This window comes from Psittacula echo (genome assembly GCF_963264785.1).
Source record: "Psittacula echo genome assembly, chromosome: 15".
Taxonomy (NCBI): domain Eukaryota; kingdom Metazoa; phylum Chordata; class Aves; order Psittaciformes; family Psittacidae; genus Psittacula; species Psittacula echo.
In genome coordinates, this window is record NC_137751.1 from 4,455,680 (window position 1) to 4,471,976 (window position 16,297).

General features: G+C 48.4%; 1 protein-coding gene across 3 annotated transcripts; it reads left to right on the plus strand.

Annotated features, from left to right (window-relative positions):
• The first annotated feature begins 2,013 nt into the window (after window positions 1-2,013).
• Window positions 2,014-16,297, plus strand: MKS1 (MKS transition zone complex subunit 1). Of its 3 annotated transcripts, XM_080630312.1 has the most exons (18): window positions 2,014-2,096; window positions 2,172-2,275; window positions 2,348-2,415; window positions 2,747-2,902; window positions 3,317-3,414; window positions 3,611-3,739; window positions 4,052-4,156; window positions 4,596-4,704; window positions 6,020-6,076; window positions 6,931-6,973; window positions 7,493-7,555; window positions 8,366-8,436; window positions 9,307-9,376; window positions 10,536-10,643; window positions 11,201-11,334; window positions 12,055-12,137; window positions 12,215-12,312; window positions 12,770-16,297. In XM_080630312.1, exons 1-18 carry the CDS (start codon window positions 2,023-2,025, stop codon window positions 12,874-12,876), a joined length of 1,677 nt encoding a protein of 558 aa, XP_080486438.1. In that variant the 5' UTR covers window positions 2,014-2,022; the 3' UTR covers window positions 12,877-16,297. The 3 variants fall into 3 exon arrangements, 2 of the variants coding, with proteins under 2 accessions (XP_080486438.1, XP_080486439.1); XR_013958096.1 differs by lacking the exon at window positions 11,201-11,334 and having other exon boundaries at window positions 12,770-12,813; XM_080630313.1 differs by lacking the exons at window positions 2,014-2,096; window positions 2,172-2,275; window positions 2,348-2,415 and having other exon boundaries at window positions 2,765-2,902; window positions 3,251-3,414.

Consider the following 16,297-nt stretch of genomic DNA (forward strand, 5'->3'; position numbering starts at 1 on the left):
GCCAGTCAGGAGAACAGGAGCATGTTCTGGGTCTTCCTGAATTTCCTCCAGTCCACTCACCCGAGAGACTTCGGTCTCGAGTTTTCAGAACCAAACCCTCAGAAGGTGTTGACCAGCATGGTCTGTAATGCCGAGCAAATATGTGATGGCATGTTTTATCTAATGGAGAAAATCCTCGGAGAGCATCACACAGATCACCTGTGAGATGCTGGAAGAGTTGTTTAAACAGGCTGAATGTGCCCATTCCTTGTCAGATAACTGCATGATAAAAGAAGATACAGGAACACTTGCAAGGGCAGAGTATGTGATCAGGCAGTGAAACAGCTACATCCAGCAAGGCACTGATGTCTGTGCAGCACAAAGCGGGCATCTCAGGTGTTGGAACTGGGGCTAAAGAGACAAGCAAAGAGAGGTTGGTCTTAGTGTAATGGAGAATGCTTCAGAAAACATCATTGCTCTGGACAGCATCCGATGCACAAGTGCTAGTGCTGGCATGAGGGGTGGCAGAAATGTGCTTCCTGGACAGAGACAGTGTGGGATTTCAGAGTGGCTGGAGGGACCTCTGGAGGTCATCTCATCCAACCCCTGCTAAGGCAGAGCCAGGACCATGGCCAGTTGGCTTTGGAATAACTCCATGGATGGAGACCCCACAACCTCTCTGGGTAACCCATGCCAGTGCTCGGTCACCCTCACAGGAAAATCTGCTTCCACATGCTGAGGGAACCTCCTGCATTTCAGTTGCGCCCATTGCCTCTGGTCCTGCATTGGGGACCACTGGAAAGAGCCTGCCTCCATCCTCTTTGCATGCCTCTTTTGGGTATTGATACACATCAGTCAGGCCTCCCTGTGCCTTCTCCATGTTCCAGTCCTCTCAGCCTTTCCTTATAGGATAGATGCTCCAGTCCCTTCATCTTCATAGCCCTTTTGATGGACTCTCTAGTATGTCCATGTCTGTCTTGCACTGTGGAGCCCAGAACTGGTTGGTGGTCACCAGTACTGAGTGCAGAGGCATGATTACCTCCCTTGACCTGCTGGCAATGCTCCTCTTAATGCAGCCCAGGATGACGGTAGTTTTCTTTGCTGCAAGGGCACATGGTTAGTTCAAGTTCACCTTGGTGTCCATGTGGTTGCTGCACAGTGGATACTGGTGCCTGGGGCTGTTCCTCCCCAGGGACAGGACTTTGCTGTTTTCCTTTTTGAACTTCCTAATGTTCCTGGCAGCCCATTTCTCCATCCTGTCCAGGTCTCTTATTGATGTCTCTCACCTGTGCTTCTCTCTTTTGATAGCTGCTCCCATTTGTACCCACTCAAGCTGTTTAGACATTGCAGTGGGCCAGTGATATTTTCTCACTCTAACTGGGACTACTGAAGTCAACAAGCTGCTGCAATACAGAGTGTGTGTGATAGCCCGATCCTTACTGTCACGTCAAATTTGACATAAGCAGTATGGGCTGTTTAAGCTCGGATTGTGCAAAAAACTGATGAGAATCTACCACATAGTTACACCTTTTCTTTCTGTCTCAGATGCCAGAGATGTGCCACATTTGCCTAATAACATAGGTCCCATTACCACTTACTGATACTAGATTTTAGAGAGCTGAACAGTGATGTTATGATGTTGTACTTGCCCAGGAGATATAGATGAAGATGTTTCTCTGTGACTTTTGTACAGCTGTATCAGGTGCCTGCTTTTCTGTAAGAAACGGCTTTTCCTGACTTTGGGATCTCCAGTGTCAGTGGCAGCGATATTCAGGACCTGGGAATGCCTCGTGATACCCATCAGGAAATGCCCACCGTAGCGAATGGTCCTGAGAAGATCTGACCCCCAGGGTTTGTACTGCGGCTGTTGCGTGCCGGGTTAACGCCACACCGCGCACTCACCGTCAGTGTGCCTCCTGCAGCGTTCCAACGGGAACGGACCAAAACGCTCCTGAGAGAGCGGCGGGGAGGCCATTCCTCCGGGCCGCAGGGAGGCGCTGTGCGCGCCGCTCCGTCTCCATGGCGAGGCGGCGGCCCCGGGCTATGGCGGCGGTATGCAGCCGCGCGGCCGGGGCCGTGTATCGGTCCCGCGACCCTGTGCGCAACCTGCGCCTCCGGTGAGCGGCCGTTCCCGGCCCCACGCCGGCCCCAGGCCCGCATAGGCCTCCGTCACGCTCCCTCCTTCCCCGCAGGGTCCGCCTTTGGCGGGGCACCTCGTCCGGGCCCTTCCTGCCTCAGGCCCCGCCGCCGCTCGCTGGCTCCGCGCTCCCGGGCCTACCCGACAGCGCCGGGACCGGTACGTGGGGCCCGAACAGGGAACGGGGAGCAAGGGGGAGCGGGCGGCCGGTAACCGAGCCGTGTCCCGCAGGTGCCCGGAGGCCCCCGGAGGAGGAGGAGGTGGCCGATGTGGGGTGGCAGGAGAAGCTCTTCAGCCAGGTGGGTCTGCAGCTGAGGCGGGCGGTGCTCCTGTTGTGCGCCCCGCGGGGTCCAGCTGCGGGGAGTTCCGGTTGCTGGGGGGGTTCCCGCTGCCGGGGGGTTCCAGCTGCCGGGAGGGTCGAGCTGCGGCGTGGTCCAGCAGCGGCGTGACCCGCGGTGCCCCAGGCGGGCACCCGGACAGTGCCGGAGCCGGACCTTGGGTTGTCTGCTGGTATTCCCAAAGGATCTTGTCTCTCTGTGTGATGGGTTTGGGAATCTCGGCTGGAAAGTGTTTGTGGCTGTGCTGTGCTGGGGAAGGGCAGCTTTGGTGCTTAACCTGCTGCGCTCTCAGTTTGAGGTGGATCTGTACCAGAATGAGTCTGCCTGCCAGACACCCCTGGACCGGCAGTACTGGGAGGAGATCCTCAAACTGGAGAAGGCTGGAGGCCGGAAGAACTGTCGCATCTTCACCTACACGGATCACGACCGATTCACCAACCTGGAGGAGGTACCAGTCTTAGTTACACATAATTTATACAGCAGTGTCTGTCAGAATCACTGGACCTGCCACAGAGGGAACATTTGTCAGGTCTTGGCCATGCAGCAGCAAGCCAGATCTCCTGTATGCAGGAGAGCATATTGCTTCTGCAGAGCAGCTTCACATGGTGCCTCAGACCTTGGATGAGATCTTGCTGGTTCAGAATGATGGTCTCTCAGCTTGGAGGGACTTGGCTTCGTAACATTGCTTTGTAGGTGACTTGCTGGGTGGAGTCTAGCTGTAGTTTACTACAAAACCAGCAAATAAAATCTTTTAGCACTTTGTCTCAGCATGTTGGTGTGCTGTTCTCTCCTCCAGAAGTGAAGCTGTGGGAAGGATGTCCTGTTACAATGAAGCTAGTGCCCATCTGTTTCTCTCCTCCAGCACTGCCAGAAGGTAACTGACTCAGAACATGAGGTGCCATCCTATCTGGCAGAGAGGATGGCCAGCGTGAGGAGGAGAAGACAAGACTGCAGGCCAACGTGAGTGCAAACGGGGGCTTGGAGCTTGCTAGTGCAGGTTTCCTGGGGCTGGTGCCCCATCTGCAGAGCAGCCTGGTCTGTGGAAGTTGAGCTGTGTCAGACTTGGAATCCAGCAGTTCCTTGTTATGGGGGAGTGGTGCTGCTTGTGCCAGGCTGCTGAGGTGAGCTGTGACTTGTGCTGTTCTGTTGTTGACAGAGACGCAAGTTCTCTGAAGTCGAAAATCATCACCTGGGAGCCCTCAGATGAATTTAAAAGGAACAATCATGTGATTAACACTCCTGTCCAGACCATGTACATCATGGGGGACTTGGGACCTTATGGGAAGTAAGTAAAATCCTGAAGTGACCAATATCCCAGAAGAAAACTTGTCTTCCCTCCTTACTCAAATCCTTGTTTCTTTCATTAGTTAAGGTGAGAGAATTCCTAGAGTTCAGTAACTCTGACTGCTATTTCTTTCTGCTTCTTCCCTCAGTTGGGAGGTAACTGAGTGTATCCCTCCAAAAGACTTTTTAAGCTAATGTAGGAAAGTATGGGTGTGTTTGTTTTCTTCTGTACCCCCATGGGCCTTTACCAGCTTGCTGTTCCAGAGCAAGAGAGTAGTCTCTATTTAGACTGTTTCCTGATGTCTTCCATTAGGCTTGGTCGCAGGGAGTATGAACATGTTCTTTGCACAATCAAGGTGAACGACAATGGAGTGATCACAGTGAAGCCGAACTTTACTGGCACCAAAGGAGCCTACCAGTGAGTGGGGCAGGGCTGGTATCTCCATGGGCTGATAGAGAGGGCTGAAATGGCTGTTTTCTGATCCTGCTTCAGGCAATGGATCAGCACTTAAATTGAGGGATGTTTTTAAACTTTATTCCATATTATTTAACTTTATTATTAACTTGTTCTAAGACAAGATTATTCTGTACTTGTGCTTGGCGTCACTGCATGTGGGATGTGTGGGGCTTTGGAGCCAGTCCCTAGGAATGGAGCTTATGCATATGCTGGACACAGGCAAGTCTCTGGTTTTGAGTCATTGATGCTAGCAGGCACTTGGGAATGAGGAAAGGGCTATTAGTGCCCTTGGTTGCTGCACAGGCCTGGTGGATGGAGGACTGCTAGCACAGTTGATGCTGTTGCTGCCTATTCTCTACTTAATGGGAGAATTTTGCCCATGTGTTTTGGGGCTCTGCAGGATTGAGGTGAATGGAGAGAAGCGCGAGGTGTGGAAATACACTATTGAGAATGCATCTGTCCAAATGCATCCAGAGGAGGAGGAGCGTGAGCAACGTGTGTTCAGAGATGTAAGAACCAGCCTCCACTGATCATGCTGACTAGTCCTTCTGATCTGACAAAGGGAGTTATAATTGTGCTGTGACCCTTATGGAGATGTAATTGTGCTGTAGACACGTAAAGGTGACAAAACGAGTATCACTCACAGACAGGCCCAGCAATTTGAAAACTCCAGCAAATACTCCAACTGCTGTATGTAGAGGCCTTGCCTGATACTAGTTATGTTGGCCTCTGCAGTGATGCAGTGACAAGTGATGCAAGAAACCACCTAAATTTGTGCTTTTCTCCCGTCACCTGCCAGTGGTTTTCCTTTGGTTTTGAGCAGCTGGCAGACACTTTCCTCGGTCTCCTTGCTTCCTATATACTTATTGAATGATTTCTTGTTATCCAGAATGTCCCAGGATATTTTGATCTCATGTACTGATCTTTCTGAATTGCCTTTTTGGCTGTGGCAGTTCATAAAGGTACTTAGAAGCATAGAATAGTTAGGTTTGGAAAAGACCTTAAGATCATCTTGCTTCAACCCCCTTGCCATGGGCAGGGACACCTCACGCTAAACCATGTCACCCAAGACTCTATCCAGCCTGGCCTTGAACACTGCCAGGGACGGAGCATTCACGACTTCCTTGAGCAATCTGTTCTAGTGCCTCATCACCCTTACAGTAGAGAACTTCCCTCCTTATATCCAGCCTGAACTTCCCCTGTTTAAGTTTTAACCTGTTACCCCTTGTCCTGTCACTACAGTCTCTAATTAAGAGTCCCTTTGCAGCATTCTTGTAGCCTCTTTCAGACACTGGAAGCTGCTCTGAGGTCTCCACGCAGCTTCTCTTCTCCAGGCTGAACAGCCCCAACTTTCTCAGCCTGTCTTCATACAGGAGGTGCTCCAGTCCCCTGATCATCCTCGTGGCCTCCTCTGGGCTTGCTCCAACAGCTCTGTGTCCTTCTTATGTTGAGGACTCCAGAACTGCACACAGTGGTGCAAGTGGGGTCTCATGAGAGCAGAGTAGAGGGGCAGGATCACCTCCTTTGACCTGCTGGTCACACTGCTTTTGATGCAGCCCAGCACCCGTGTGGCTTCTTTTTCCCTTAGAGTGGCCTTTGGTGAGGTGTTCTCTGAAGCTGAAGTTCCCGGCAATGTTAGCAGTTACACCTCTTTGTTCTCCTAGATTCCTGTTTCCCTACTTCTGCTATAACAGTTAAAACTCCTGTGTACTAAGCCTGTTGACAACTTAGATTGGGGTTAAGTTACATCCATTACAAATTTTGCAGTAAGGAAAAATATAATCAGAAAGACACTTTTCTAATGCGTTTGTTCTGTGGTTTCAGCTGTATGGGCGGTACAAGGAATACCTCAGTGGTCTCGTAGGTTCAGAGTTTGAAATGGTGAGTACCTGAAGCCCTGCTGCGTTTGGAGACTCTTGACCTGGTTAGCGTGGCTGCTGTTTGTACCAGACTCTTTCATTCTAGGGTGTTGACAGCCTTTACCGTTCAGTAGAGGTCCGAAGGGATGGGTTACAATGGATGTGAGCCCTGCAGAGAGCCCTCCTTGTTTCTGTCAGGCCAGCTGCAGCATGTGCTGAGCACTCCAGTCTCTGTGAGACCGCATGCTTTGTGTGAGGGCCTTTGACTGTAACACTTCAAGAGGAAATGATTTATATCTCTTGGGATAGTGATTGCCGTTAACTTCTTGAATGTCAAACATGTCCTCGTGCCACTTTGTTCAAGTAAATAGCCCTTCCCCCCCCCCGAATTCTTGCAGTTTTCCTTCTCACTGAATTACCCAGACTACAGTCTTTTTTTGCTCAAATTTTGTTTGTCAAAATGTGGAAGTTCTACTTTCTTGTACTTCAGTAGAGTGTCTCAGCTTGTCCTGTGCTTTCTTCTGCTTCCCCCACTTTGGGCAAGTGCAGGAACACCTCAGGAGAAACAGGACTATGATTTCTGCAGGTGGCTTAGTACATTTTATATCCATTTTGAAGTCTGTAAGAGACTGATTTACAGAACAGTAAACTCCTGCAGCCAAGGAATTTGGTCTCTCTAGAGAGCCTCTCTCCAGAGACACTGTTCACTTCCAGAAAGTGATATGAGAAGCCATGACTCCTGCCTGGTCAGCAGTCTGAATCATTCATGTACAAACATCTGTGACATACCGGTATGAGGACCTGCTGGGAGGAGATTGTTTGAGGTTCCACCAGTGGTCACTGAGCATTTTATCGTTTGTCTGCTCATTCTTACAGACCCTTCCTGGTACACTCCGGCTGTTTGTGAATGGAGAAATAGGTGAGTCCTTATTCTAAACAGTAACTACAGGGGCAGATGTGGATCTGCTGGGATGGCTGAGGCTTTGAAGGGGCCAAGGATTCTTGGATCACAGGCTGGTCCAGAGAAGGTGATTCTCGCCCTAGAATACTTCTCCTTCTCTCCTGTTTTTGCAGACTAAGGCCTTGAGTGGCATTTACAGATTGGAGGTTACAAATACTGCAGCTGTTCTAGGAAGACAAACATCTGAAAAAAGAGAGCAGATTGGGAAATTAATAGAGATTATAGCAAAGAAAGCAATCAAGTGTGTGACCTCCCTAATCTGATTAGTGATATGAGGACAGGACTAGTGTAGAGAAGTCTTCTCTGAGGGTCATATTTTGTTACTTTGAAGTCCCTGGCTTTTCCCAGCTTCCAGCAGTAACTGAGAAAACCTGAGAAAACCTGAGGTTATTGATGCTGGCTCTCCCAAAAGTCTGCAGTGAGTTCTGGAGGAGTTTGTGTGGAAGTGAGCAGCTGACATTCATTCTCTCTTCTCAGTTTCAGCTCAAGGCTATGAGTATGACAACCTCTACGTTCATTTCTTCGTGGAGCTGCCAGATCGTAAGTGTTCACATTTCCAGCCATATCAAAGCAGTTTAAGGAATGAAATGTGCTTCTGCTGGTCCATCAGATCAGCTCTGCTGAAAGTCAGTAAAAGTTAATGTTTGGGCTGGGATCTAGTCAGAGGTCTTCAGAGCTAAAATTGCATGACTTAAAAACTTTGGACTAAATTAATGTTTGGGAGAAAGTAGCATCTTCCTCTCTCACCTCTTCCAAATTAGGCTGGGACATAGAGGTCCATTGGCTTCTCAACCAGTGGTGATGGTGTCCAGCAGCCTGCCCAAAGTTCGTTCCTTATCCTGCAGAGAATAGTCTTACTATCTTTTCCATCTCAGCAGTGACCTTGACTGATTTCAGTGTTTGCCATCACGTTCCATGTTTTGTGCTGACACTAACACAAAATTGACTGATAAATAAGAATTTTGACTTACAAATAAGGCTCCAGCATTAACGGGCACATCCTGCTGCATGTTTAATTTCCCTGAAGCCATGGCTCTGGCTTCCCTCTCTGTTTACACCCTGACATTTGTCCAAAGAGGTAGTACGTTTGCTACTCAGTGCATTTAGGGAAGGTTGTACTTTTTTCTTAAGAAAGGGTTGGTGCTTTTCATCAACTGTTCAGGAGGTTGTGGGGAGCAGCCATTGCCTGGAACAGGACAGGGCAGGACATATCTAGGGGATATTCAGTGTGGGTGATGTCATCTGTTATCCCAGTCATCTGGGACTGACATTCTCCTTTGAGCTGCTCTGGTTTGTGAGTCCTCCCTGTCACCCAAAGTATTCACTGTTGTGCTCATGTTCTCCTCCCAGAGTGGTCGAGCCCGGCGTCCCAGCAGCTATCAGGAGTGACGCAGACCTGTGCCACCAAGGCATTAGGCTGGGTAAGGACACTTTCAGACCTGCAAAGCAGTTTGAACAGGCATTCTTTGAAGTGGAACAGGTGTAACAAGTTACAGATATATTTAGCAAAGGTCTTGACTTGAGAACTCCTTTCAAGGGCCCAGCATGTTTGGGATTCTCCTCATTCTAGTTATATTTGCCATTTCTCATAGTGCCACTGGTTCCAAATAAAACTAGATCAAATGAAACTGCTTCAAAGCAATTTCTGGAACCTCACTTTTTTTTTTCCTTCTAGCTGATCAATTGCCTTTGGGGCTTTGATTTTTGTGTTTAAAATTCGGAGTTTTGATTTTGTGTCTCAAATGTTCAGTTAACAGAGCATTATTTTGGCTGGCCTGGGGCAGGAATGCACAAAGTCAAAACTGATTTCTCAAAATGAACCCCTCCTCCTGTGTGGGAAGTTGGTTCCATTGCTGTCTCCAGCTCTTCTCTTAGAAAATTTGAATTTTATCAACTTTTAAATGGCTTTTATGTGAGCTAGTTTACATATCACAAAAATAATTACCATACAGCATTTCTGTCATACATTTTTTGAGGTATTTTACTTGGCTCATGCAAAGATTGTGGCAGTGTAGTACTTCCACAGTTGGCTGAATTGTCATTTGTGGGTGCTACTCTTTCCCCTTTTTCATTCTTTTTGACAGCCCATTCCATCCTCATGGTACTTAGGAGTGTACTCAGGAGGTGCTCTGTGCACTCGGGTGTTTGTCAGTGTGATGCGACTGATATTGTTTGGACATCATTACCTGTTTTACACCATTAGTTTTCTTCTTCCTTCTCTCTGTGCCCCCTGCAGTTCTGGTGATGAATTCTCTTGTCCAGGCACTTGATCTGTTTTGTTCCCTCTCTAGGAGAACGTGGCATACTTCAGCTACCCCTTCACTTTGGAGATGTTTTTCACCCAAGGAGCTGAATCAGAAGGTGGGGTTTTTTGGTTTTGCTCACTTCCACACAAATTTCCTCATTGCTCTGACGTGTAAAACTGAAATCTTTCGATGCAGTGTAGACCTGGTGCTGTCTGGCACTTTGCTGGCCCCTCACCAAGATGAAAGGACAGATTTAAATAAAGGGAACTGTTGATCTTTCAGCAATTGTTTACCCTGTCACCACGCAGCCTCTGGACACATACTGTATTTGCCCTGCCCAGCAGCACCTTAGCATTTGTATGTGTGCATTGATGTTGCTCTGCTTCCAAGCTGTAGTCAGCTATATCCAGTTGAAAAACATCTTGGATCCCTTTTCTGTCTCGGGTACCTAGCGTGCTGGGCAGTGTTGCCATGCCCCACATACTGCACAGAGCCCTGGGATACCACAGCAGAAAAAACAGGCAGATTTTTTGTGCACGACTGAAGCTCTGTGCTAAGCCTTACATTTGTAGACACACTCAGTGACCTGTCTAATCTTTGTGTAGTTTGTGTCACTCTGAAACTTCCAGCTCTGTTAAGCCGGGCTTTGCTGCCTGTTCCTGCTGCTTCACTGCGCAACTGCTGCTTCCTCACCAACCCTGTTTGCTCTTTGGATTGCAATTGCTAGCGGCAGCTTTGTGGCATGCCTTGCCACTTGAATCCAGTGCACGTGTTGGATTTGAGTATTCAAGCAGCACTAATGGATTTTCAGCCTAGTTGTTCTATGAGTTGTTTCACTGTGGAAAAAAGAAATGCTTGGAGACCCATAGGAGAATCCAACATAATAATCCCCCAATAACAGTGGGAAGGGTCAGAGATAAAGTTTTCTTTGTTTGGCATCAGATCAGTTACAAATTTTGTCTTGTCTGCTCAAAAGATAACCGAGGAACCAGCTTGGATTTGCTGTCAGAGCAAAGGATGTTCCCAAATTTTGAACATCAGTAATTCTGTTTTCATCCGCTGTTGTAGTTTAAATGCCAAAAGCAGGACATCCTCAAGCCTGAGGGTTCAACTATTCTGGGGGAAAATAATGACCAATATGTCTCAGGTAGTGGTTGTAGAAGAAATAAAGGAAGGATGTCCTGCTAGTGGAGTTGGGCATTTAGTCTTTTGGCTTTTTTTCTCTATGATAGTTTTTTCCTCACAAAGCTGTGATCTGCTTCCCTTCCTTGCAGAGAGTCTCCCTCAGTGGCCTGTTCTCTACTTTGAGGTCCTGTCCTTGGATTTCTGGCAGAGATACCGTGTGGAAGGATATGGTTCTCTGGTGCTGCCAGCATCTCCAGGTAAAACATACTTGGGCAGAATGAGTCTAGAAGAGTGGCAGAATGAGGGCAGAAGAGTGGTTCTCTTGGGGATGGATTCAGCTGGTCCTGGGGAGGCTTTGCAGGGTATAGTTAGCTGTCTGTGGGGCAGCAAAGAATGATTTGTTGCATCCTGCACCATTCTGCCTTGTGGAGACACATCAAGTATTGCTGTTCTTGCTACTTTGATGGTTCTGTCACCAAACCTTTTGTGATAAAGCTCCTGGGTGGTGCTGCATATCCATCTTTACCACAGCAGTAGAACTCTCTGTCCCATACAGAGTCTGAGGGTTGCAACTGTTCTGACACCCATGTGTAGTAAGGAGATGCTCTTCATGAGCAGGCGGTTCTTTCCACGCTGACTGCATGACTGATGGGGCTGACTCATTGGGAAGATGTTCTAGAGATACGGTGCACTGTTCCCGTTTTCAGCCTCCTGTGGTTTGAGTCAGCAGGTCTCCATCTACCATGCTGCCCTTAGTGACTCTGTGTAGGCTGCTGGTCATAGCTGCTAAGGCTGTCCTGTTGTCCTGGGTCAGGTGTCCATAACCTCACCATCCCTACCTGGCGCCCTGTGGAGCTGGGAACAGTTGCTGAACTGAGGAGATTTTTCATTGGAGGATCTCCTGAGCTGGAGGACATAACCTACGTCAGGACACCATCAACCTTCAAGGTGGGCTCAGTTGCCAGGGCACTGCTCTTGCTCGAAGATGATAGGTTAAGCTCTCTGCTTCAGATGTCTGTGGCTGTCCAGACAGCCTAGGTTGGGTTTGAACAAGGATAAGGTGGTGGCACACTCCCTCTGAGTAAAGAAATGTCTCCTCTGTGGGACTTATGGCCATGAACAGAGGAATGGGCAAACACTGAGGCAGAGCTTTCTGCCTTCTCAGGTATGTACAGGTTAGAGAAGTGAGGGAACGTGGACCAAAGCCTTGACTTACCCTGCCTGTGCTGGCCCTGTCTGAAAAGTGTCTGTCAGGTCAGCATTTGTTACCAGCTATAGACTTCTTTCTGTGTTTTGGTAAGGAATCTGAGCTGTACTGTGCCTGGAAGAGTTTCCTGAAGCAAGACACCGATGGGTGTATGGCAGGCAGAGATCTCATGTTCTTAAGAAAGCTGCAGAAGTGCTTGGTGGTGTAATGAGCAAGTTGGCCTTGGTAGCTTTGTGTGGGAGCAAACCCTGGTGCAGTTGTTGAAAGCTTCCTCCACTACACTTGTGTTTAGGACCTGCCCCAGCGCAGCCCTTCTTTCTAACCTCCCTTTCCATGTGCAGCAGGGAAGGGAGAGACTGTCCCCACAGGAGTGCATGCTGCTGGTGGGCAGTGCTCCTGGGCTCAGCTTGCTGCAGCCCGTTGCAGGCTGCAGTTTCTCTTAACTTGTGCTGCCTTTGCAGGGAGAGCGTCTGAGCCGCTTTGGTTTTCGCACAGAAACAACCGGGAGCGTCACATTCCGGCTTTACTGCCTGCAGCAGTCTAAGTAAGTGCAGCAGGGTACGAGCTCCATCTTGTGTGCTGTATTCTGGCAGCCCTAACCTAATCTGTACCTCTGTGCAGGGCCTTTCTGGAAACCAGTGCCAAGAGGCAGCGCATGCAGAGTGTCCTGGACCAACTTGGAGGCTTCAGCCAGCAGAGCTCTGTCTACAGTGTTTTGGGTAGGGCTTTCAGTGTCATTCTCCCTGGCGAGCCTTAGGTTCATTTGCCCGCTTTTTACAGAGAGGGCAAGATGTTTCAGGAGAATGTTACTGTGAGGATAATTGGTCCCTGCATCATGAGCTCTCTGATTCCATAGCAGAGATTAAATCTGAGCTGGAAACTGCAGCAGGCATGAGGGATAACCACTCCATGAGGACAAAGCCTACGCTGGGCACTGAGCATAGCTTGTGGCACAGATGCGAAGGCTCTGCCTCCGATTCCGTTATGCATGGAGCAAAGACAGTGCTAGAAATAAGTGAAGAGGGCTGCAAGGGCCAGGTGGTTTTTGGTGGCACCTAGAAATAGGAAGTGAGGCTCCAGGGCCAGGAGAGATGATGTTCACTAGAGAGAGTCACCCTTCCCCTTCCCTGGAACTGTCTGATGCAGTCTGGTTTGCTGTTACCTGCTGTGTTATAGAGGCTTTCCAGAGAGCACGACGCCGGATGCAGGAAGCACGCGAGAGCCTTCCTCAGGACCTCATCAGCACCTCTGCCTCCACTGTGCATCAGTCTCAGGAACCTTGATCGATCACCTCTGCTGCAGGGGAGTGTTTAACATCGCTCCAACACAAGCTCTCATTGTTCAGCAGGAGTCGCAGTGCTGGTACCAGGAGGCTTCTGAAGCCCTTCCTTTGTCATTTTCCCTGGGTGAGGGTAGGAGTCTGTAGCAGATCCCGAATAGCTGCATTTCCACAGGTAGCTATGGAATGAGCTCCATTTTCTCAAGGCATTTTGTTCTCAGGCCCTAACAATACAGCCAATTGTTCGCTTTTCTGCTGAGCAGACTAAAATAATGACATGGGACCTGCGAAGCCTTGAACGCCTTTTCAGGAATTAAGTAGTAAATGATAAGAATAAAGTCTGCGTGATGTGGTATATTTATTTTTCTTCTTCAAGAAGAGAAGATGTTGAAGGTCAGGGTGTAAATGCTGCTTGAGAGTTATTGAAATGAGTAGAGAACGTCAGAAGAATTTCTAATAGTTGTCACTATTTGTAGCTATAGGTCAGTCAATAGTAAAATGGATCTGTCCACTTGTGCCTTAAGATTGATTCATTCCTCTAGGGAGCTTTTTGCCACATGTAATATATGAAATCAAACTAAAGGAATGATGTTTGGCAGACGGAGAACTGGCGAAGAGGCTTAAATTCAGTGGTTCCTTGTATGTGCACATTTCTGACTCTGCAGTGATGATCAGGAGGATTCTTTTTGTTCAAAAATCCAGCTGAAAACATGCATTCCCATTAGTTCCCAGCAGAACTCCGGCTGGGTTGGAGGGGTTGCAGATAAGAGCAGATTCGAACATTTGCACAGCAGCTGAACTTTGAACTGTTGGAGCTGTTCATTTGGGCTGTGGTTCATTGTTCCATCTCTGGTTACAGGATGCTGCATTGCTTCCTGGGGAAGCATGTGTGTACCCAGTCTCTACCCACTTTCTTCTTTTCTCAGACTGGTTTCCCCCCGCTGCCATTTTTGTTCCTGTCTCAAGGCTACCTGCAGACTGACAGTGCTGTGTTGATCTGTGCACAAGTCACAATTCCATGTGTTCTCTGCTGCCAACACAAAGGATAGAAGAAAAATCTCAGGCTGAGATTATGCAGGTCTGACTGTTTCTGTTAAGTTAGAATTCACAGGCAGAATATAGAATAGGAATTGGCCTTCCTCCTTGTACTCTGCATGTTCCTCCTTTGCAGGGAACATGAGGGTCATGGTTGCATCTGTGTGTGATTGTTAAAACATTCTCCTCTTCCCTGGTTCTCTTTCTGTTCCTTTTCCGTTGTCTTCTGTCTTCCTTGCTCCGTTCTCGCTGTTTTGATCTTGTCCCAGCCTTCACTGGGAAAACCAAACTCCTGGGTTTGTTCCTCCTTGACCTTTGTTGTAAGTTCCACATCTGTCAGCTTGGAGGTCTGGCAGTTTCAATTACAACAGGATTTTTGCGCTCCCTCCTTGCCTGCTGCCCCTCCATTTTGATGGCAGAGGCTGCCAGCATGTATTAGATAGCATGGCCTGTTAAGCAGAGCAGAGTGTCCTTGGCCTCGAACTTGATGATGTGTCCTATGCATGAGTCAGGTCTCCACTTTTGATGTGGTGGCTGTGAAGGCACACGCCCGGTTTGGAGTGGCAGAATTGAGATGTGTGCTCATGATGGTCCTTAACAGTCACATTTTGCAGAGCTTGACCCACTCAGTGCCCCGGGGAGAAGCACTCAGGGAGAATGCAGCACCTCCTATCTCTTGTTTTTTGATCCTCATTCACATCATGGCCCTGTGTGTTTATTGCAGGCTATCTAAGCAATACTTGATTTCCCTCTGGGTGTTTCTGGTGTGCTTATATAGCTTATAAAAATAATTCAGCTTATAATAGCTGCATTGCATGTCTCAGAGACCCTTTTCAGGACTGAGTTACAAGGTTAAGAGAATATTCTTTTTATCAATAATGTAACAGAACACCTTGCTGACGGAGATCATGCCAATGGCAGAGCCTGTCACAGACTGGACTATACTGGTTAGAAGGTCACGCTCCTGACACATGCTTGTTGCTCAGTGCTTTTATGAGACAGGATTTGGTGTATTGAGTGTATTAGCTGTTAAGGTCACACAGAGATGCAGTAACATTTACATCATGGTAGGACTTTTGCCAGTTAAATAGTTAATTTTACACCTAAGAGTGTAAAATCTTACAGGAACTCAGGAGAGCAAAATTTAAGCAAACAGGCAATTCTTCCAAAGTAAGGCATTGTTAGCAGATTTTCACCTTTGTACTTGCAGCCTCCTTGGCCTGACAGAACAAAAGGGTGCGCATAAATGATGTTTTGGAGAAAGCCTTCAGCAAATGTTGTTTGAATATGCTTTCTCATAAATATAAACAGCACGTACATATACATGTATGGAAATGTCACTGATCTTTAAGTCAAAACTGGTTTTTGGTGCAGGGCTTGTGCTTTGAGCTTGCCAAGGAGCCCAGCCAGCTGGAAGCAGGGGTTGTGCATCCACCAGGTATGCACAGGTGAAGTAGGAGATGGCCCATGGGAACAGCAAGAGGCCTGTGACCTCCCTTTCAGCCCTGACAATTTCCCCTATACAGTGCCTTTGCAGTGAAATTCAGTGGGAGAAGGGAGAGGAAGAGAGTTTTGGGTGCACCAGAGCTTGGGACAGGAGAGCACTAGTTGATAGGATGGGAGCCTGGTAGGCTGGGGGATGCTGTGAGCTGAGGCTGGATCCAGCAGCCTTAACCCATGGTATGGTCTACATGGGGGCAGGAGCCTAAGGACCTTCTCGGCATCTCATTAAACTGGGCAAACAAAGGGTAATGCTGGCAGAAATGGTGGCTTGGTGGACGAAAAGGCTGTGGGCAGTTCGCAGGGCTTGTGCAATGTAAATCAGCAGCTATTAGAAATTCCAGTGTAAATGCAACAGAAGTAGGAAATGGAGAAATGAGTTGTTGAGGTGACTCGGGAGCAGCTTTCCGTTGATGAAGTCAAACCAAAGGAATGGTGTTTGCTCTCAGCTGAGGAAGACTTGGGCTTCAGACTACAGCCTTGCCAGCAAACCTCAACCGCTCCTTTGGCTTGGTCCCATCCCAGTGCTTGTGAGGGCCCTGGCCACAGCACTCCTCCCCTTATGGAACTGCCCTGGAGTAGAAGGAGCTGCAGCAGGCACGTATCCTGCAGAGATTCATTGCTGTGTAGCATGTGGGGAGGGAGAGGAGTGCTTCATCTGCACTGTACGCTTTCATTGCTTGTTATTAAACAATTACTGGTGGCTGCTTATTGTCTCAGTGTGTTTTAACCTTAGCCCCTGGGTTGGAGTGTCAGAGGAGAGCTCCCTGCAGGCGCTCTCCTGGCAGTGAAGTGAAGGATTGGGCTGCTTTGCCTTTCACCCCCAGCTGCCTTTTTATTACGCTTATTGTCTTCTCAGGGTGCAGCCTGTGTTCCTAAAGCTGATGTCA